At 42.6% G+C, this 18,819-nt stretch overlaps 1 protein-coding gene across 1 annotated transcript in view; it reads right to left on the bottom strand.

Moving 5' to 3' along the window:
* The window catches only part of CFAP61 (cilia and flagella associated protein 61), an 88,519-nt gene that overhangs the window by 59,262 nt on the left and 10,438 nt on the right, over positions 1-18,819 (bottom strand). The window contains exons 3-6 of the mRNA XM_081831984.1: positions 12,645-12,795; positions 9,023-9,099; positions 8,110-8,177; positions 7,754-7,880 (exon numbers count right to left, since the gene is read on the bottom strand). Coding sequence (XP_081688110.1) covers positions 7,754-7,880; positions 8,110-8,177; positions 9,023-9,099; positions 12,645-12,795 — 423 coding nt within the window. The remainder of the gene's footprint in view (positions 1-7,753; positions 7,881-8,109; positions 8,178-9,022; positions 9,100-12,644; positions 12,796-18,819) is intronic.

Below are 18,819 nucleotides of genomic sequence, written 5' to 3'. Positions count from 1 at the left end.
TTATAGAAAACTCCAAAATCAACTGTGTACCATGGGCTTTTATCTACGTAGGACAGATACAAAAATAATACTCCATGGATATAAAAGTCCGAAATAAAGGCTCAGAGAGGCCCAAGGCCGTATGCCTAATCATGAGCCCTCTGCAGCCTACTAACAAAGTTATCCATAATCATACCTCACTACTAATTCTTCCGGGAAAAATAAGAAGAAAATAGCCAAATTGTGGCGTTCTAAGGAGTCTCTCCCTTCAGCTCTTCCCCAAAATGGATACAGTGGAACTTGTTCTGCCAAATGCATTCTTTGGGGTAATTGATAATTTATGATCTTGCATCAGCCTCAGTGCTAATGATAAAGTATGACATCAGCCTTGCAGAGTCTCAAATGGCATATGACAAAGTCCAGCCCCACAGAAACAAAACACTCCAGCTACAAAAAACAATTCATCCAGTAAAATGTTTCAATCCGAGCACTTCGAGGTGATGAGCACTGCCTGCCTCTGGGACAGGAGAGTGGCAACTCAATGTGAATCCATTCGGCACAGTACAGCCACGTGTCCAGCACCTCTGTGACCCACAGTATTTCAGGGCTTATGCCTATGTCAGGCTATAATTCATCAACATAAATACAATGGGAACAATACCATTTTCTGGGTGAAAAGCAATATTCTTTTATATCTTCCATTCAGGAAGTGGCTTGGAGGAGGCAATGATGTGCTTGTTAATGTAATCAGTTACAGAATATTTTATTTTACTTTGTTTGGAGGAAACAAGAGGTCCATCCCATAAAGACTGATTGATTGCTCAGGTACCTAAATGTCTATCAGTCTCTGACAAATGTATCAGATGAAAATGGTAGGAGAATCGAAAGCATGAGGAAATCAATAGCTTCTCAAGGACACATCACTTGGGGTGTGGGTGTCCTCAAACCCAGGGGAAGGCAAGGTAGAGGATGACAGGAATGGGATAGCTCTCCCTGGCTTCCTGGGAGGATACGCTCTTCTCGTTTCCACTATGTCAATTAGCTAGGCTTTCAAGAACATCATGATGCCTGGAACCCACAGACCTTTCCCAGGGGACTGGCATGGTCTCTTGGTGACAGGGAGACCCTCGGATTGTTTCAACACTTCAGCATCCTGACCACTTTTCTGTATAATTACAATCCTAGAGGAAAATCCACAGGCTAGCTTCCCTCCAGGGTGGGAGATGCGCATTGTTTCCTTGCCAGCAAAGAAAGCACTGCGAATTCACAGATGGAAAGTTCACACTTAAGGACTGGAACGACAGCAGCAGCAGGGGCGAGCCACCTTTGCATTCAGAATATTGGCCCGGCCTCTCCTTTCCTGTCTGACGGTATTTTCCACATCCAGAGAGGATTTGCATTTCATTAGCTAGACTTAAACATGTACTGTTGAAAAAGTGATTCTGATGTTACTTGAAATGCCCTAAATAGTGTATTTCTTCAAGTCCGAGAGTGAGTGTGTGCCTGTGCTATAAGAAATCAGTGAATGAAGGAAAAAAACTCACAGAGAATCTAATTTAGTGGTAGTCCTAAAGAAAGCAGTGTATTTGGATTAAACCAACCTTTTACCACGAACACTGTTTCAACTTGAGTTAGGAGAACCTAAAGCCAGTCTTTTTCTTCAGATGCAGAAAACAAAGCACCTTTTTCTTTCCAAGATCTCTTGTGACCTCTAGTGGTCTTCTTTAAGAAAATCAAATCCATCATTCCTCCACCACATATTCCATTTTAGAACTTGAAGATGGATTTTGGAACCGTTTAGGTTCTACTCCTTGGAAAATTTCATGATTTTTAAAATGACGGAGGATTTTAAGCCCTAAATGACTTCAAAGCATGTGCAAGGCCAGTAAGAGGCCCCTGCCGTTTATACAACCAGGATTTGATCCAAAAGTCTATCTTGGCACGCCGTCACTCCAGCTGGATTGTTAACCAGATTTTATTGGCTGGGTCACTTACCAAGACCCAAGAAGAGCAACAGTGAAGCTCCTAACTGCGCTATCCCTTCTTTTTGAATGCTTCAGGATTCTCGTAACTTAAGCCTCAGAACGTTCATTCCTATGAAATTGCTCAGAAGTCCAACTTAAGTGAATTTCAGAAAAGCATGAGGATGTCAAATGCTTAATAAAAGTAATTGCTTTAAAAGGTGAAAAGTTCGTGTTTAAAAACCACCAGTCTTATGTTTTGAAGCCCTAAATTGTCTTTCATCTATTTTACATAGCAATAATGTTGACACAATCTGGTTAACTTTTATTATCAGCAGAAAAGCAGCACTCTATTTTAGTCATTTTACAACACTGACTGACAGCAGATAATCCTTTCCTGCCAAGTCCTCCCCCACACCCCCCGAAAGACTTGAAAAGGGTAGGTTTTCCCCCAAGAAAGACTATTCCAACAGTTTTTCGGTCTGAGAACATCTCAAACCCACCACTGAGTACTAATCAAACTCACTGTAAAGGATTGTCCAGAAGCAGCAATGCTTTATTTCAAATATTACACAAAATATAGAACAATAACTTTAATAATTAGTGTCTAAGTGGAGGGGCAGATTACAGCACAATTTTCCACATGGGTAAATCAAAGAACTGGGACTGGGTATTACGGCGTTAATTCCCTGGTTCTGAACATGTTGCTAGGTAAACAGGGGAAGGATAATTACATCCTCAAACCCTTGTCTAGTCTCGTGTTTTAAGAACTGTGTTCTTCACTGTTAATTATCAGTGCAAGTAACTATTGATGAGACAGATGTCAAAAAATCAATGTGGGGGAAATAAGAGAAAAGAAGCAGTCTAAGAGGATGCACAGCCATGCTCATCTGACCTTGTGAAAAATCTTCTTTTTTCCTGCATCCTTAAGGAAGGGAAATGATCTACATAAATACATTTTCTGGCTACCTGAAATTCTACACCTGCTAGTATCAAAACTCTGGACAGAGGGCTTCTTAAAATGTGTCATACTTCTCTACCTTCCAACAAGGAAACCATCAATTGTCATAATGTCACCATTCCCTCATGAATTCACTACTGTATGCTAAATTGTCTTTTTATAAATGCCCCTACCTTCTTACAAAGTACCCACTGTCATCTCTTTGCCATCAGGACCATATTCCTCTTGTGGCTTGCTACTTGCAGATTTTCTGTAGGCTGAGCAAGCAGGATGTGTTGCCGTCAGAGGCTGAAGGAGCAAGACCTCAAGGTCAGGAATTGGGAAGATTTAGTTCAGGCCAGGACAGCCTTGTCCCCTTGAAGGTTGTAGTCCATAACTCTAAAGTTTTCAAGGGCAAAGAAGGAAAGGAATGAAGGCCTGGGAAGAGAAACTAACTCAAAACCATCAGTTCACCACATGCTTACTAGGAGCCAGCACTGGCCTGGGCACAGCCTACACCTTTTCTCGAGCAACCTACATCCTGAATGGCAAGTGGGGCATCAGTGAGTAGATTAGCAAAGACGTCGACGGCCTTACTAAAAAATGAAAAAAATAGGTCATTTTTAGATACGCTGCCTCTGTACATGTCAGTTTCAGTATTAGATTTATATATCATTTTCTATTACAATAATAGATTATATAGAATTATCTAATTCTATAGGATTATCTATTACAATAATAGATAATAATACAATAATGTCTTGCCAAATATCTATGCTGGAACTACTTGAGCTTTAAAATTCCTCAAGAAAATGACAATTGCCAAGATCCAAATTTGGTATACTGCCTACACACTTGAAGAAAATAAGGACCTTCTGGGTTGGTGAATGCATGGAGATTGAGGGAGAGTAGCCCACCCAGAGAGGGTATGGAAGCTCTGCTCCCTTTCCCCACACCTCTCCCTGTGCATCTCTCCCATTTGACTAAAAAGAAAGTAAAAAAAAAAATGGTTTTCTACAAGGAATTTTCTTCTCTCTTGTCCTAAACTAGGTGGATAATTTGTATCAATTTATTATAAAATATTGGTAATCTTGATAATCTTTTTTTTAGACACAAGCTGTCTGGATCTTAGAATGCAAAGTTAATGCTCTACGTGGATAGTAAAAATGAAATCACTTTACATTGTTTGCATAACGTTCATCATCTGTCTTCTTCTCTTTGCTTCTTTGCTCTGGTCTTTGCTCCTTCATTACCAAACTTCTCTAAAGAGCAGTGGATATCCCCTTGCCTTCACTTTGTTACCTCTCATTTATTCAGCTCACTGCAATGTGATTTCCAAAACCCAACTCTGCCCTTCAAGGAGAGACAAGACCAGGGGGCTGGAAGTAGGGCACTGGTGACTAAGTGGCTGGAAGTAGGGCACTGGTCACCAAGTGCCCACTGTTGGCATAGAGGAGCCAAAGGGATGAGCTTGAGAGAAAGCTGAGGTCCAGGTCCTGGGAAGACAGAGTTCAGAGCCACGAGGACAAGAGAAAAAGAAGAGAAGCAAATCAGGATGGGGCAGGGTCAGGGCTGGAGACTGGGGGAGAGGCAGGCAGCCACCCTGCCTCTCACCCAAAGTTCACTCAACTTTTCCTTAATAGATAGAGAATTCTCCAAGTTATTTTCGTTTTTTTCTTAAATGAGTTTTGGTAGATTGTGTTTTTCAAGGAATTGGCCCATTTCATCTAAATTGTTGAATTTACAGAGCCCTTATCCTTTTATGTCTGTAAAATCTATAGTGGTATCACCTCTTTCATTTCTGATATTGGTAATCTGTCTTCTCTTTTTCCTTGGTCAGTTTGGCTAGAAGTTCAATTTTATTCAACTCCTCTGCATCTTTTTAAATTTCTAAGTCCAAAGGCCTCTTCTTTAGACTCAAATTATTTGATTTCCCTGCATCATTTGCCAGACTTATGAGTCTGACTTCTGTAAGACTCCTCTCCCTCTCTTCTATTTTGCTTATTATCATTAACAGCTCATTTTCACCTTTCAAAATTCTGCCCTAGGCCTCTGCTTTTTCACTTTAAAATCTCCTCCTCAATTGGACAATCTCCTTTATTTTCATGACCTCCTCCCTCATGAGAGGACCCGTGTTCCCACCTCCCACCTATCCATCTAATGCTATTATTTCTACTCTCAGCTCATGAACCCACCATCCCCACCCCCATACTTGAAAACCCGAGTCACCATTAACTTGTTCTCATCCTTCAGCTTCTCCATCTAGCTGGCAACCAAACTGCACTTTCCCCCTTAAACATTTCCTTGCATCCATGCACCCCCCACCCCCAACTGGATTTCTTTGACTTGTCAGTGCCTGAATTCCAGTTAGGATCGTTTCTGGGCCAGACTGTTCTGTGCTCCTCCCTTATAAGCCACTAACCACACGAAAGTCAGTTATGTTTCACACCCAGCCCATATCATGCCTTTCTTCATCAGTGCTCGCTGCTGGCTCCAGGATAAAGCCTTTTCATTATAATTCTTCCTCTCCACACTGTGAAAAGCAGCCACGCTTGCCTACTGCCTCCTAACAGACATTCCAAGTGCTTTCCTGCCTCCACAGCTTTGCCCCGTCTGTCCCTCTGACTAAACTCTGGCTCATCCTTTCTGACCAGATTCAGAGGCTACCTTCTCTGTGAAGCCTTATTTTAAATTTTTTTTAAAATTGAGACATAGTAACATATAGTAAAATGCACAGGTATTAAGTTGGGTGAGTTTTGGCAACTGCATGTCCCCTAATCAATACACAGAGCACTGCCATTGCCCCAGAATTCCAGTGTGTTCCTCCCAGCTGTAGTCTTCCCTCCACCAGAGGCAACCACTCATCTGCTCTCTATCTGTACAGATTGGCCATTTGCACATCACACAAGAGGAGTCAGTAGTATATGGTCTTTGTTTCTATGTCTGCCTTCTTTCACTCAGCATGAACTGAGATTGATCGGCCCTACTGTGTCTATAAGAAGTTCATTGCATTTTATTGCTGAGAAGTATCCACTGCATGGATGCACCACAGTCTGTAAATGTAAACATTTACTTGTTGATGGATATTTAGATTTGGGAATGCGGGTGGGCACAGAGGTTCTGTATGAAGCTGTCTCCCTCTTTCTCTGTCCTTTCCTTTTCTAAGCCAACCAGCATTATAGTTTATTGTAGCTGGGTCTGTCTTCCCTATTTAACTTAATATTTTTTAAAGGTTTTATTTATTTATTTGAGAGAGAGAAATAGCAAGAGAGAGCACGAACAGGGGGTGGGGAGAGGGAGAAGCAGAATCCCCGCTGAGCAGGGAGCCTGATGTGGGGCTTGATCCCAGGACCCTGGGATCATGACCTGAGCTGAAGGCAGATACCTAATCAACTGAGCCACCCGGGCGCCCCTATTTAACTTAATATTAATAATATTTCATTTCCTTGGGCACTTACATGTGACTGGAAGTGTGCTAAGTACCTGTACTAACTACTTAGTACATCCATCAGCTTATCCAATCATTGCAACAATCCCATGCAGTAGACAATGCCCTGATACCCACTGACAGTGATAAAACTGAGGCCTAAAGAGGCCAAGTTTCTTTTTTAAGTTAACCCATTGGGTGAGTAGTTGAATCAAGATCAGAATCTAGATCTCATGCCATTATTGCAAATTCTTTTTTTTTTTTTTAAGATTTTTATTGACTTATTTGTCAGAGAGAGTGCGCACAAGCAGAGGGAGTGGCAGGCAGAAGGAGAAGCAGGCTCCCCACAGAGCAGGGAGCCTGATGCGGGACTCGATTCTGGGACCCTGGGATCATGACCTGAGCCGAAGGCAGACGCTTAACCAACTGAGCCACCCAGGCGTCCCTCGTTATTGCATATTCTTAACAATTATGCCATAATACTACAGGACTGGTAAATAGTAGGCTCTCACTTTTTAAAAATTTAAATTTAATACTTTCTAAAGAAATACAGCATTCATGACAACAGTTGACCCAAGAAGACACAATTTATTCTTCACTGATAAAACATGCAACCACCCTTGTAAAATGATTTCATATGCACTTTTATTCCAAAAATCCCTTTTATTTTGCTCAAAACTTTGTAAGTCAGAAATCTGGGAGGACTCAGTTGGGTCAGTCCTTGCTTGGGGTCTCTCCTGTGGCTGCAGTCACATGTCAGCTGGGCTCCAGACATATGGGGGCTCTCCTTGGCTGGACAGCCACAATGGCTCATTCACATGGCTGGCAGTCTATGCTAACTGTCAGTGGGAGCCATGCTAGGGCTATCGACCCCAGGGCCAACATGTGGCCTCTCCAGCACAATGGTCTCCTAAGATCCCCTTGTAGGAATAGCTTGCAGGATGTAAGATGGTGTTGCAGCCATTTTTGGAAAAGAGAATCTGCCAGAGCCATCTTCTTAAGGCTGCTGAACTTTGGGTCATGTCATTGGGCCCATTGACGGTAAAGACCTTCAACTTCCAAAACTCCTCTTTGGGGTCAATGTCAGAAAATAGGTGGGCTTTACTGGGAAAACTAAACAGGCGGATTTATTTTTACATTTATTTGAAAGTTATTTCACCCACTGTGGGGCCAAGGATTGCGTGTTTTCAGAAACCCAATTAAGTAGTAAATGTACAACTTTGTTGGCCACATAACACCACATGAGTCTCATCAGATATTTAGTCCTGTAAATTATGTCAGCAAGGGGAACTGAAAACATCTCCAAATAAAGTTACTTACGGGCATTAAAAAGTAATTTAATCCAAGCTATAAACACTCACAGTAAGAACTGGCAATTTCATGGCTCTTTGTAAGGTAAGTGTCCCGGTAAACCTGAGGTCGGAAAAGGCACTGCTCCAGGCTTACCTGGCGTTGCGGACGTGCAGCTGGGGGTAATGGTTGTGCCTGTGACATATATGCACGGCAAAGTCCTCGTCATACGTCAGACTTGGAATGTTCCCCACTTGCTCAAACACAGTTATGAGAGTCGAGCCTAAATCATGGAGACATTTCTTTGTCATTTTTACCAAGGAATAACTTTCGTACTACAGAACAAAATGTAACTTCCGTTCTAAGTTGTATTTTAATTGTTATGATCAAACAGGCACGTGATACGTTTAGGACCTGGAGACCATTCTTATTCCCATTCCCCAAAGTGCCATTTTAAGCGTGAGTTTCCTATGTTGGCGACTGGGGACAGGAGGTGGTTGCGTAGACCTTACCTAGGCTCATGTAGGATGGCACTATGAGGAATATGAAGTGCAGTTCTGGCACTGCCTTAAACACGGTCCTGGCAAGGGGAAGAGAGGGCGGGACAGGTGTTAATAGCAAAGAAATCCCATTAGCTGGCACTGCGTGAGACACATGCCTTCACTAAAAACATCAGATGTTCATAAATCCACTTGGGCTCCTCTGCTCCCTGCCTGCAAAGGCCAAGAACATCTTCAAGGCAATTTCTTTTCCTTCTCTACATTTCTTTAAATTCCAACCAGCCTCTTTTCTGTCTGTTCCATGGAGGTAGAGAGAAGAAAGAGTGTCATATTCACATGGCACGCCAGATTTCTGCTGACATTAACCTTTGACCCAGCATCTGGATGGTGTGGTGTGACATTACAAAGTGACTTGAAAGCTGAGGCCACCAACCCCAAATGTCTGTGCAGGCTGGCAGAGACACAGCACCATCACCTGGTAGCCTGACTGATCAAATTTCGACACTCCAGATTATTCAGGATGCTTCTGCAGTCTGTCAGGTTAATAAACATTTCTAAAGATAAGATTGAGGAAAACTACTTTTAGAAACATGCAAACTTATGATGCTTTACTCTTCCTCCCCAAATCCATTTTTTTTAAACGACTGCACTACCTGTTTGCCTCAATGATGGTAGTGAAAGATGTGTTGACTCAAAGAAATAGATTGTTTTCTTTCAGAAATATCACTGCTGTTCAACATAGAGGCTTTAATACAGCCCTAAGTTACAAACAAATTAAACACCTCAAAGAATTTCGTGTCCTTTGAAAATATTTTCAAACTAGGCACATAGTCTCTTTCGTGTCATTTTGGCATTAACATGTCTTGTCTACGGTGCTGCTGGCCAGTCCCCTGACATCACTGTCTGCAAGACCCCAGCCACTCACCGAATAATCTCTCTGCAGCAGCCAACGGAATACTCATCCACAGCCACAAAGAGGTGCAGGAACAACGTGTTCAGAGGCTGCACAAGAAAGCAGAACATGATTAAAGGCTGAGGCAGCATTCGGGCCATGTCAGAGCAGGGTGGGAGGTGGGGGGGAGGATTTGGGGGGTGGCCATAGGCTCAGAGCTGCCCGGTTTGGGGGGTGATATTTCATGTCTGTAGTGATGAGACACCCAGGCAGCATTCGAGCTATCTTACTGACTCCATTTGCTGCCTTGTCCTCCGAGCTTAGAATTATTCCAGGAAACAGGGATTGTAAATGAGTCCAATGCATCCAGCCCTTCTTCCTGCCCTCACGAATGGGGCTAGGGGCAGGGAAGTGCCTGCAGGGGAGTGAAATCGATTATTAACTCAGTAGTCTTGTCCTCGGGGGTGTCTATGCCAAGTGAAAGACAATCACCCATTCCCCAGGGCTCTTGAGTCAGCAGCTGCTGTTCTATTCAAGTGACACAAGAGAAAGATTCTCTTATGAATTTGAAGGATGGAAGGCAGATGCCACGTTATGAATCCAATAGCTTGTTTTGTTCAACATTCCCAGAGTCAGAATCAAATATTACTCCTGGGAGCCAGAAAACCTGAGAGCTGGAAACTCAAAGTAGCAAGATTGGAACAGGACTTTAGGTTAAATCTTCCCAGTTTTTAAAGAGCTTTGTCTCCTAACTTCTGAAAACATTTTAAGTGGTCTCAAAAATGAGCAGTTATTTTGTACATCCACACATTGGTCTGCCTAACTCAGTACCCCAGTGTTTATGGGCAAATCTTCAAATTCCAGAGATAATGCAAATGTGAGGTGGTTAACCGGTGAGGGTGGTGCTTGTACCTAGAAATCAGGACAACAAGAGTGCTTTCTGTGTTTCTTGACTTCTGAGCAATTTTATAGACGGCCTTGGGTTACCACCTGCACATTCGTGTGCCTTGGTCTCCCCTCCTGTTGGATAGTGCATGCCTTAGAAATACTCAGAAGGGGTGTTTATCAGACATAAAACGGCAAGAGAAGAATCATGAGTTTGGTTCAGGAGCTTGAAAACTCCCAAAAGGCAAACAATACAAACCCTACAGTCCAGATAGCAATAGCCACAGCACCACTGTGAGCGCTTTCCATGTGTTACCTGCTGATCCCACAACCACCTTACTTAACATCTGCTGTACATTCTCAACAGGACTAGTCTTAGGAGTACACAGATTATTATTTGGCTGATTTATCTTCCAAATTCTCTCTTCCATCAAAAATACTACAATTCAAGGTTTATTCTTTAGCTTTAAGATAAAAAGCATTACTTCAGTTGCAAATACCCCTGGGATAAGTAATACATTAAGCCTTAAGGCTTTATACCAATGCTGCCAATAACAAAATAACTTGAGCCACAAATACAAGCAGGATATGTAATTTTCTAGTAGACATAAAAAAAGAATAAAGATAAACACATAAAATTAATTTTCAATATATTTTATTTAACCTAACATACTTAAATACCATTTTGACAAGTAAAATAAAAATTGTGAGATATTTTACACTCTTTTTTCCTACTAAATATTTGAAATTAAGTGTATATTTTACACTTAACAGCACATCGTAATTCAGACTAGCACATGTCAAGTACTCAATAGCTACATATAGCTGATGGCCACCATACTGGATAGCTGAGCTCTATACTGCCGAAGGAGTTTAAAAGTAGTTCAAAGAGAAACAATCTTAAGAGAACAAGCAAAGAAACAAAAGGGGAATGAATTTATGAATAAGGGTGTTAATTTATGATGTTTGATAAGGTAATATCATGACCCTAATACAAACATCAAATAAGCGCATGTCAGAGATTTATTCAACCCATCAATTAAGGAGGTGATCAGTGGGATGATAAAAACAATTTGCTGCACTTGAGGAGCTGGCTACTTTAGGTATTTTAATGAGGGAATGTTAGAATAAGATTGCTAGGCTAGATACAAAATAGTTAATGTCCTACAAGGCCATAAACCATGAATTCTGAGGTGATCTCTTCCACCAGACAGAAATTATTCACATCTCCAATGGACAAAAATCAAAGTTAATCACTGTTCCTGTAGAACTGTACAATAGCCTGGTGAATAGAAAATCTATCAGAGATACAAGCATTGGACTGAAAGCATCTTTTTGGCCTATTTCCAAGTTTGAGATAATTTTTCTGAAAATGTAACTGGGTGTATAGAGTAGCGAGGAAAAGGAGAAGCAAAGGACAAGGGGAAGACATTACTTAGTTGAATAAATGCTAGATGATGTGTTGGGGTGCACATGGGCATGTATGTGTGTGCACATACACGTGTATACGGGGAGGTGAACTCACTCATTCACGCAATTGGCATTCCCTAGGGCTCTGGGGACACACTCTTGAATTCCACTGACAGGCAAGCATGCAACCCACAATCATGGCCTTAGCTCTCCACAGAACTGGGGCCATATGCAGGCCTGGCTCTAGCAGGCTGAGGGCAGAGAAAGCTCAGACTCAGCACCAGCTACCAAGTCAGGTTGCCAACAGGTTGTAATGTGCCCACATTTGATGAAGACATCAAATGAGCCAGAGTCCACAAGGGCACCTCGAAAATTACAGAGTGCAACAGGAATCTGAGGCTCTATTATCACTGTTATGGGAGCAAAGGTATAAAGGCAGTTGCCCTCCCAACATATCAAAGACTTCAGACACTGAGCCTAAGTGTCCATTGATGGATGGATAAAGAAGATGTGGTATACATACATACACACACACACACACACACACACACACACGCACATATATACACATACAATGGAATATTACTCGGCCATAAAAAATGAGATCTTGCCATTTTTGACAAGATAGATGGACCTAGAAGGTATTACGCTAAGTGAAATAAGTCAGGCAGAGAAAGACTAATACCAAATGATTTCACTCATATGTAGAATCTAAAACACAAATGAACAAACAAACAAAAAAAGCCAGAAACAGACCCATAAATACAGAGAACAAACTGGTGGTTGCTAGAAGGCGGGGGGATAGGCAAAATGAGTGAAAGAGAGTGGGAAGTGCAGTTCCAGTTATGGACTGAATAAGTCACAGGGATGAAAGGTACAGCATAGGGAATATAGTCAATGGCATTGCATTGTATAGTGACAGGTGGTAGCTACACTTGGGGTGAGCATAGCATAACATATAGAGCTGTCCAATCACTGTTGTACACCTCAAACTAAGGTAACATTGTGTGTCAACTATACTTCAATAAAAAAAAGACTTTGGGCACTGATGCTGGGGACACAGCGTGAAGACCTGAGAAGCACACATCTGGGCTCCCACTAGTCCTCCCAGTAGAGGTGACCAAGGCCTTGCCACCAGCTGACTGATCTGGCTATTACCTTCCTTTCTGCATCCTCTCTGGCCTCTTGCTCTTAGACACCTTTCTTCCTCGCTAGCTAACTTTGTTTCTAACTGTCATGATGTCACTTTCTGTCGTGAGTTTGGAACTGCTCAGTCTCAAAACTGGAAAGACATGTGCAAACACAGGGCTTCCCTTCAAAATTAAGGCTGTTCTAATAAGAACTGTGTGTAATTGCTTACTGTGCATGGGATTTCACTGTCAAGCTCCCGGAACACAGATACCCAGTTGTCCTGATTGGAGACATTCCAGTTGGGATAGTCCACGAAGGTAGCCTGGGCCATGATCGCCTCCTTGTCATTGCAGAGGGTAACAGCAAGGTTTGCCTTTTCCCTGCAGAAATGATTAAAACCGCACACATGACTAAGATTACCAAAAGGGAGATGATGAGGTTTATTTTTTTTTCCCCTCCTTCAGCTACTGAAGCCTAGCAACCACTGCATAAGGTATGAAACCTTTGGAAGAGGTGGGAAAAATGTGGCAGCAACTTTGAGAGCACATCTTTCAGGACATCTGGGGCTACCAACTAAATTTTTATTGAAAATTACATTTTGGGGGTGCCTGGGTGGCTCAGTCAGTTAAGCGTCTGCCTTCAGCTCAAGTCATGATCCCGGGGTCCTGGGATCGAGCCCCGCATCGGGCTCCCTGCTCAGCAGGAAGCCTGCTTCTCCCTCTCCCACTCCCCCTGCTTGTGTTCCTGCTCTCGCTATCTCTCTCTCTGTCAAATAAATAAATAATCTTTTTTAAAAAGATGAAAATTACATTTTGTTAGAAAGGCGTTATATTTACATGAAGTGTCCAATACCCTTCCCTTGGAGATTGGCTGGGGAAATTGTATGACTGTCATTTTCCCTATACTTCCCATGTTGTCAATTCCACTGTGTTGGCCTAAACATGTAAAGTTAGAGTGGCCAACTGTCCCTGTTTACCTGAGACTGAGAAGGTCCCCAGGACATGGGACCATTAGGGCTACAGGTCCTGAGCAAGCTGGAATGAGTTGGTCACCTATGCAAAGCAGTGAGGCTGAGAGTTTAGCCCCACCACCTCTGCCAGCTATCTTAACCAATTTCTCCAAACTCTGAGCCCAATTCTCTGGGCTGAAGGATTTTTACGGGATGTGAGTTATCTATCACCTGATCCAGCGGCAGAAGTGGAGACCCTGAGGGGTCTCGCTTAAGCCAAGGCAACCCAGCAAGTTAAAAATGACAAGGGTGGAGAAGCAGGTCTTCCAACTCTTATTCTGGTGGCTGTCCCAAAGGGACATCCTGATGGTCCTTCCCAACCGCTCCCCTGGCATGACAGCAAGAGCTCTGGAGAATCATTTGTATAGAAATTGAGATACCGTTTTCACTTTTTCAGCTGAGTGGAATCTACTGGTATCTTAAGTTGGAGGAAAAAAGATTTAAATGTTCCTTCAAAAAACAAAGGCATAAGTTACCCACATTCCTTAGTAAGGGGCCTAAGAGGATAGCATGTAACTGAAGGAGGAGAAAAGATAATGGAGAGCATAGAGAGAAAGTTCCATATGCTTTCCACTTATATTTTCATCATAAAACAAATTGTGACTGCAATCGAAAACAGAAAGTACTCACAAGAAGAGAAAAAATTATTGGAAAAGTCATCCTTCATACCACTTCCCATAAGTAACCAAACAGTTTCAATATTTTGGTGTCTATCTCACCAGACTCATCTCTTTTTTGAGAATAATTATACAATGAAATGTACTTTGTGTGTTTTTAAAAATGGAATCACATAACCCATACTGTTTGTAGTCTGCTTTCTTTCCACTTGACAGCATACCATTTTACTAGAGTCATTCACCAAAGAGCAATCTCTCACACACATGCACTTCCTGTACTTCATTTTTTCTTCGTTCAATCGGTTCACTTTTGGCTTAGATGATTTCAATAGGAAATTTGCAACAACATCATAAATGAAAAACTGGTATCCCTTGCTATAAACAGAATATGAACCATAAAAATCAAGATACACATTTAGAACAAAACTTGTTCTTGGGTGTATCAAGACAAATCACCTTGGGTACCAGCAGAGGTACGGGCATCTTTGGGAAACAAAGATGTGCTAGGCATGCTGATCTCAGCACCTACAGCCACTGTCCCCCTTCATAGGAGGTCCACTCTTCAGCCATAGGGGACTTCCTCTGGGTGCACCTGCTGCAAGGGCCCTGCCCTAGCACTGGCTATCATGGAAAGAAGATAGCAGACTGCCCTCAGGTCCCAAGAATACACTATCTGCACATTAGCTCATTAGCAAAGGGATGCAGTCCCCCAATCTCTCCATTCTGATTCACTGAAGCTCTGCCCCTCTTCCCACTCCAGTTCCCTCCAGCTCCTGATCCTCTGGGCTCCTCTGCCCCAGGCTCCCAGAGTCATGACCTACTGCTTCACAGTGACAGTCCTCATGCTAATTCAGATGAGAAAATGCCCAGGGCACAGGACCCGGCAATGATGGTGGTGATGGTGGAGGAGGAAGTGGGCAAGAGCTGGGACAAGGCAGCTGCCTTCCCCTCAGGGAAACAAGGGAAATGTGTTCCTGGAATCCAAATTTGAACTTGAAACACATTTATCCATGGGAACCTAGGGTAGTGGTTGGGTTCCATAGTACAATTAGCACAGTACTATATCACACAGACATTATAGATTAAACAGGCTTTTGTGGGTTGGCCTGGGAAGCCAGCCATGAATAACGTCGTTTCAATGGGAAAATGCACTTCAATTTCCAAATGGCTGAGGGCAAGAAAGTAACTTTTGTAGCATTATCCTTTTGTATGTATAATTTCCACTTCTTATTACCTCTTAACATTAGCCCTCTATGGGACAGATAAAAAATCACTGTAGGAAAAAAGAAGGGAGAGGAGGAAAAAGGTAGGGGAAGAGGCTTGTTTTTAAAAGTTGGATTTAGAATTCTTCTTTGGAATAAGCCAAATCAGAAAAATACACATATACACACACGTATATATTTCACACAAAATAAGTTAAAGCTCAAGAATATTATCCAGCAAGCAAAATCAGAGTTCTTTTCATTAAAGTAATGTCTCATTTGTTCACTTGGTTTAGCGAATTTTCCAAGTTCAGCCAAAACTCATTTTATTTAACTACACTTGATGGAAATTTTGGGTGAAACAGTATCCCCATTTTCTGCCTTATTAAGCAGCACGAATGGCACAGATCTGGGTGTTCCCAGAGCCTGTCACAGTTTTCTCTCCCCTCCCGGCTCCCTGCACCGTGACACGTGCACTTGATGTGGCCGATTACTTTGGCCCTGTCCCCACTCATCTGCTATGCCCAATCTGCTCATTTTCTCCCCTACCATTTAACAGGGTTTTTAGGTGAGGTCAGTTGTATTCATTCCTATATCTGTGACTGAGCCGAGAGGTAATATAATGAAATGCAGTAACACCAGGAAAGAAACCACTGTTTTAGAAATGCTTGTAAAATGGGTCTCTGAGCTTTGCGTTTGGCCTGGCAAGGGGATGGGAGTTACCTAACAGGAAAAATGTCCAGGCAGACACTGATGAAAATGTAAATTTACTTTTACTTCTGAAGATATGCTGGTTTCTGAGGCAGGTCACAACCTTTTTAGTTATTAGGATCCCATTTTAACATTAAAAAAAACTTTCACTCACTCCTACATGGCATAAATTATGCTTTTCATATCTGCTAATTCAGAAAATACATAAACACATGAGATCTGTGGATTCGAGGTACCCTGACAGCCACTCCAAGGCCCAGCAGCGTTGTGTGAAGCTCACCTTCAGAAACAACTGGCTGTCAAGCACTTTCAGGTAATTAGTATGTGACTGTGTACAGGATTTGAGAAAACAGATTTGTGGGAAGGTTTTTGAAAAAAAATCTGTAGAAAGGCCCCAGTTGTAACCCCACCTCCATCCCCCATGCCATGCTCTGAAGACCTCTAAAAGGATGGGCCCTTGACAACTGATCACATGGATCACTGGGGATCACATGGACAGCCCAACCACATCCCCTCCTGCTCAGGCCAACTGTGACACACGTCACCCCAGGAGGGGCAAGTCACAAGTGCACATCTGCTACCAAGCTGGGGGTTTATAATTCCTTTGCATGCAGAAATTTATTCACATGGTAAAGATTCAAGACTCATTAAGGTGTATAGTGGCCCCCTGACACTTGCTTTTCCATCTCAGAGGCAATCATGCCTCCCTTTGTACCATGTTCTGCAGCTTACTGATTTCTTTTAACAATATATATGGAAGAGAATTCCATCGTACTCAGAAAGCAGTGCCTCATCCTGTTCTACGGCTGCGTGGTTGCTGAGAAAGGAAGGAAAGGAGAATAACAGAAAGCCTGCCTCTTTCTGACCCTAGTCCCTGCTCCCTTATAGGCAAAACCACAGGGAAGTGGAAAACTAGCTATGAGCACCTCCTAGGAGCTAGGCACTGCCCTGTATTTAACAACTATTCTCACCATCCCACTCATCCTGTAAATTAGGTATAACTGTCCATTTCACAGACGAAGATGCTAGGGCTTAGGCAGGTTATGCAAAATCACATGGCTAGTAGTGGATTTATTCATTAATGCAACAAACATTTCTTGAATACATACCAAGTGCTAAGCTTTTTTCTAGGCTCTGGGCACAGAGTGGGAAACAGGGAAAAATCCCTCCCCTCATGGAGCTGACGTTCTAGTGAATGGAGACAGGCCAATTTTCAAAAACAAAAACAAAAAAACACCAAAAACTAAAATGCACAGAATGTCAGGTGGGGACAAGTGTTGTGAAGAATAATAGGGGGAAGAGGATGCACAGGTGCACTTCCAGGAGAAGGCAGCATTTGAGGTGCAATGGAAACGCCTCTGTAACTGTAGGATGAGGCACACATATGCCTGGAGTGCTCCAGGAAAAATAAAGGAACTCAGTGGAGCTCAAGGGAGGTGAGGTCAGAAGGGAAAAGGGTGGGCTTCACTCCAGATCATGGCAAGCACATGACAGACCAGGGGAGGGTTTTGAGCAGAGCACGACAGGATATGGTTGGTGTGAACAGTGTTGTTCTGGATATTATGTTAAGAATAATTTGCTGGGGCTGGGTCAGGGGAGAGGGGGTGTTGGGCAAGGGCTGACGCCAAGGTGGAAGAAGAGACCAGAGAGTGGCTGTTGAAATACTCGAGTGTGAATGCTGGTGCCTTGTACCTCATCTCAGCAGGAGAAGTGAGGTGGAAAGAAGAGGCCAGGTTCTGGATGTATTCTGAAGGTAGAGCTGACAGCTTTGCTGGTGTGGGAGGTAAGAGCAAGAGTGAAGGTGACACCAAGGTTTTTGGTCCAAGCAAGTGAAAGTTTGGAGCTGCTGGGGTTACCGAAATGGGGAAAGTATGGACAGAGTAGTTTGGAGGCAGGTGATGATCTTGCTGGGTGTGAAGTACCTACTAGGTATCCAAGGGGTGACATCCATCAGGAAGCTGGATAAATGAATTTGGAATCTAGGAGACTCCGTCAACAATGTTAGCTGTTTTTCACATTTAAATCATAAATTCACCCAGAATTGGCTTTTTTTTTCTTTCTTTTCTTTTTTTTTTTTTGTTTGTTTGTTTGTATGACAGGAGGTTGATCTTTACATTTATTCTCTTCTCCACATAGGCAACAAATTGTGCCAGCACCATTTATTGAATGGTTCATCCTTTCCCCACTGGCTTGGTCATCAGGTTTTCATATATGTGTGGGTCTCTTTCTGGGATCTCTAATTCCTTGGCCATTACCATACTGTCCTGATTACTATACCTATAATGAGTCTTTAGTTGGGCAAATCTCCCCACCTTATTTTTCTTCTTTCAAATTGCTCTGGCCCTTTGCTCTCCCATATAAACCCATACCCATATTGTCAACTTCAACAAATAATCCTATTAGGATTTTGATTGACTCCTTTACGTTATTAAATATTCCTATCCAAGTATGTGGTATACCTCTTCCTTGATAGAATAGGTCTTCCTTGATGTCTTTCAATAGAAATTAATAATTTACCCATAATAGGCTTGGATGTGTGGTTTCTGGGAAGGAAGGGGAATACCTTTTAATCCTACCCTCCTCTTGAATAATACTTTAAGAGTACTCTCTTTTTTTTTATTTTTAAGATTTTTTATTTACTTATTTGACAGAGACACAGCGAGAGAGGGAACACAAGCAGGGGGAGTCGGAGAGGGAGAAACAGGCTTCCCACTGAGGAGGGAGCCCGATGCGGGGCTCAATCCCAGGACCCTGGGATCATGACCTGAGTCAAAGGCAGACGCTTAACAACTGAGCCACCCAGGCGCCCCAAGAGTACTTTCATTCTAATCATGCATCTGCCAATTTATCTGCTATTTTTGTTCT

Source organism: Leptonychotes weddellii, chromosome 10 (genome assembly GCF_054177405.1).
Source record: "Leptonychotes weddellii isolate Sample4059 chromosome 10, ASM5417740v2, whole genome shotgun sequence".
Classification (NCBI taxonomy): Eukaryota; Metazoa; Chordata; class Mammalia; order Carnivora; family Phocidae; genus Leptonychotes; species Leptonychotes weddellii.
The sequence above is the reverse complement of the archived record's forward strand: the minus strand, read 5'-3'. Positions and strand labels throughout refer to the sequence as shown.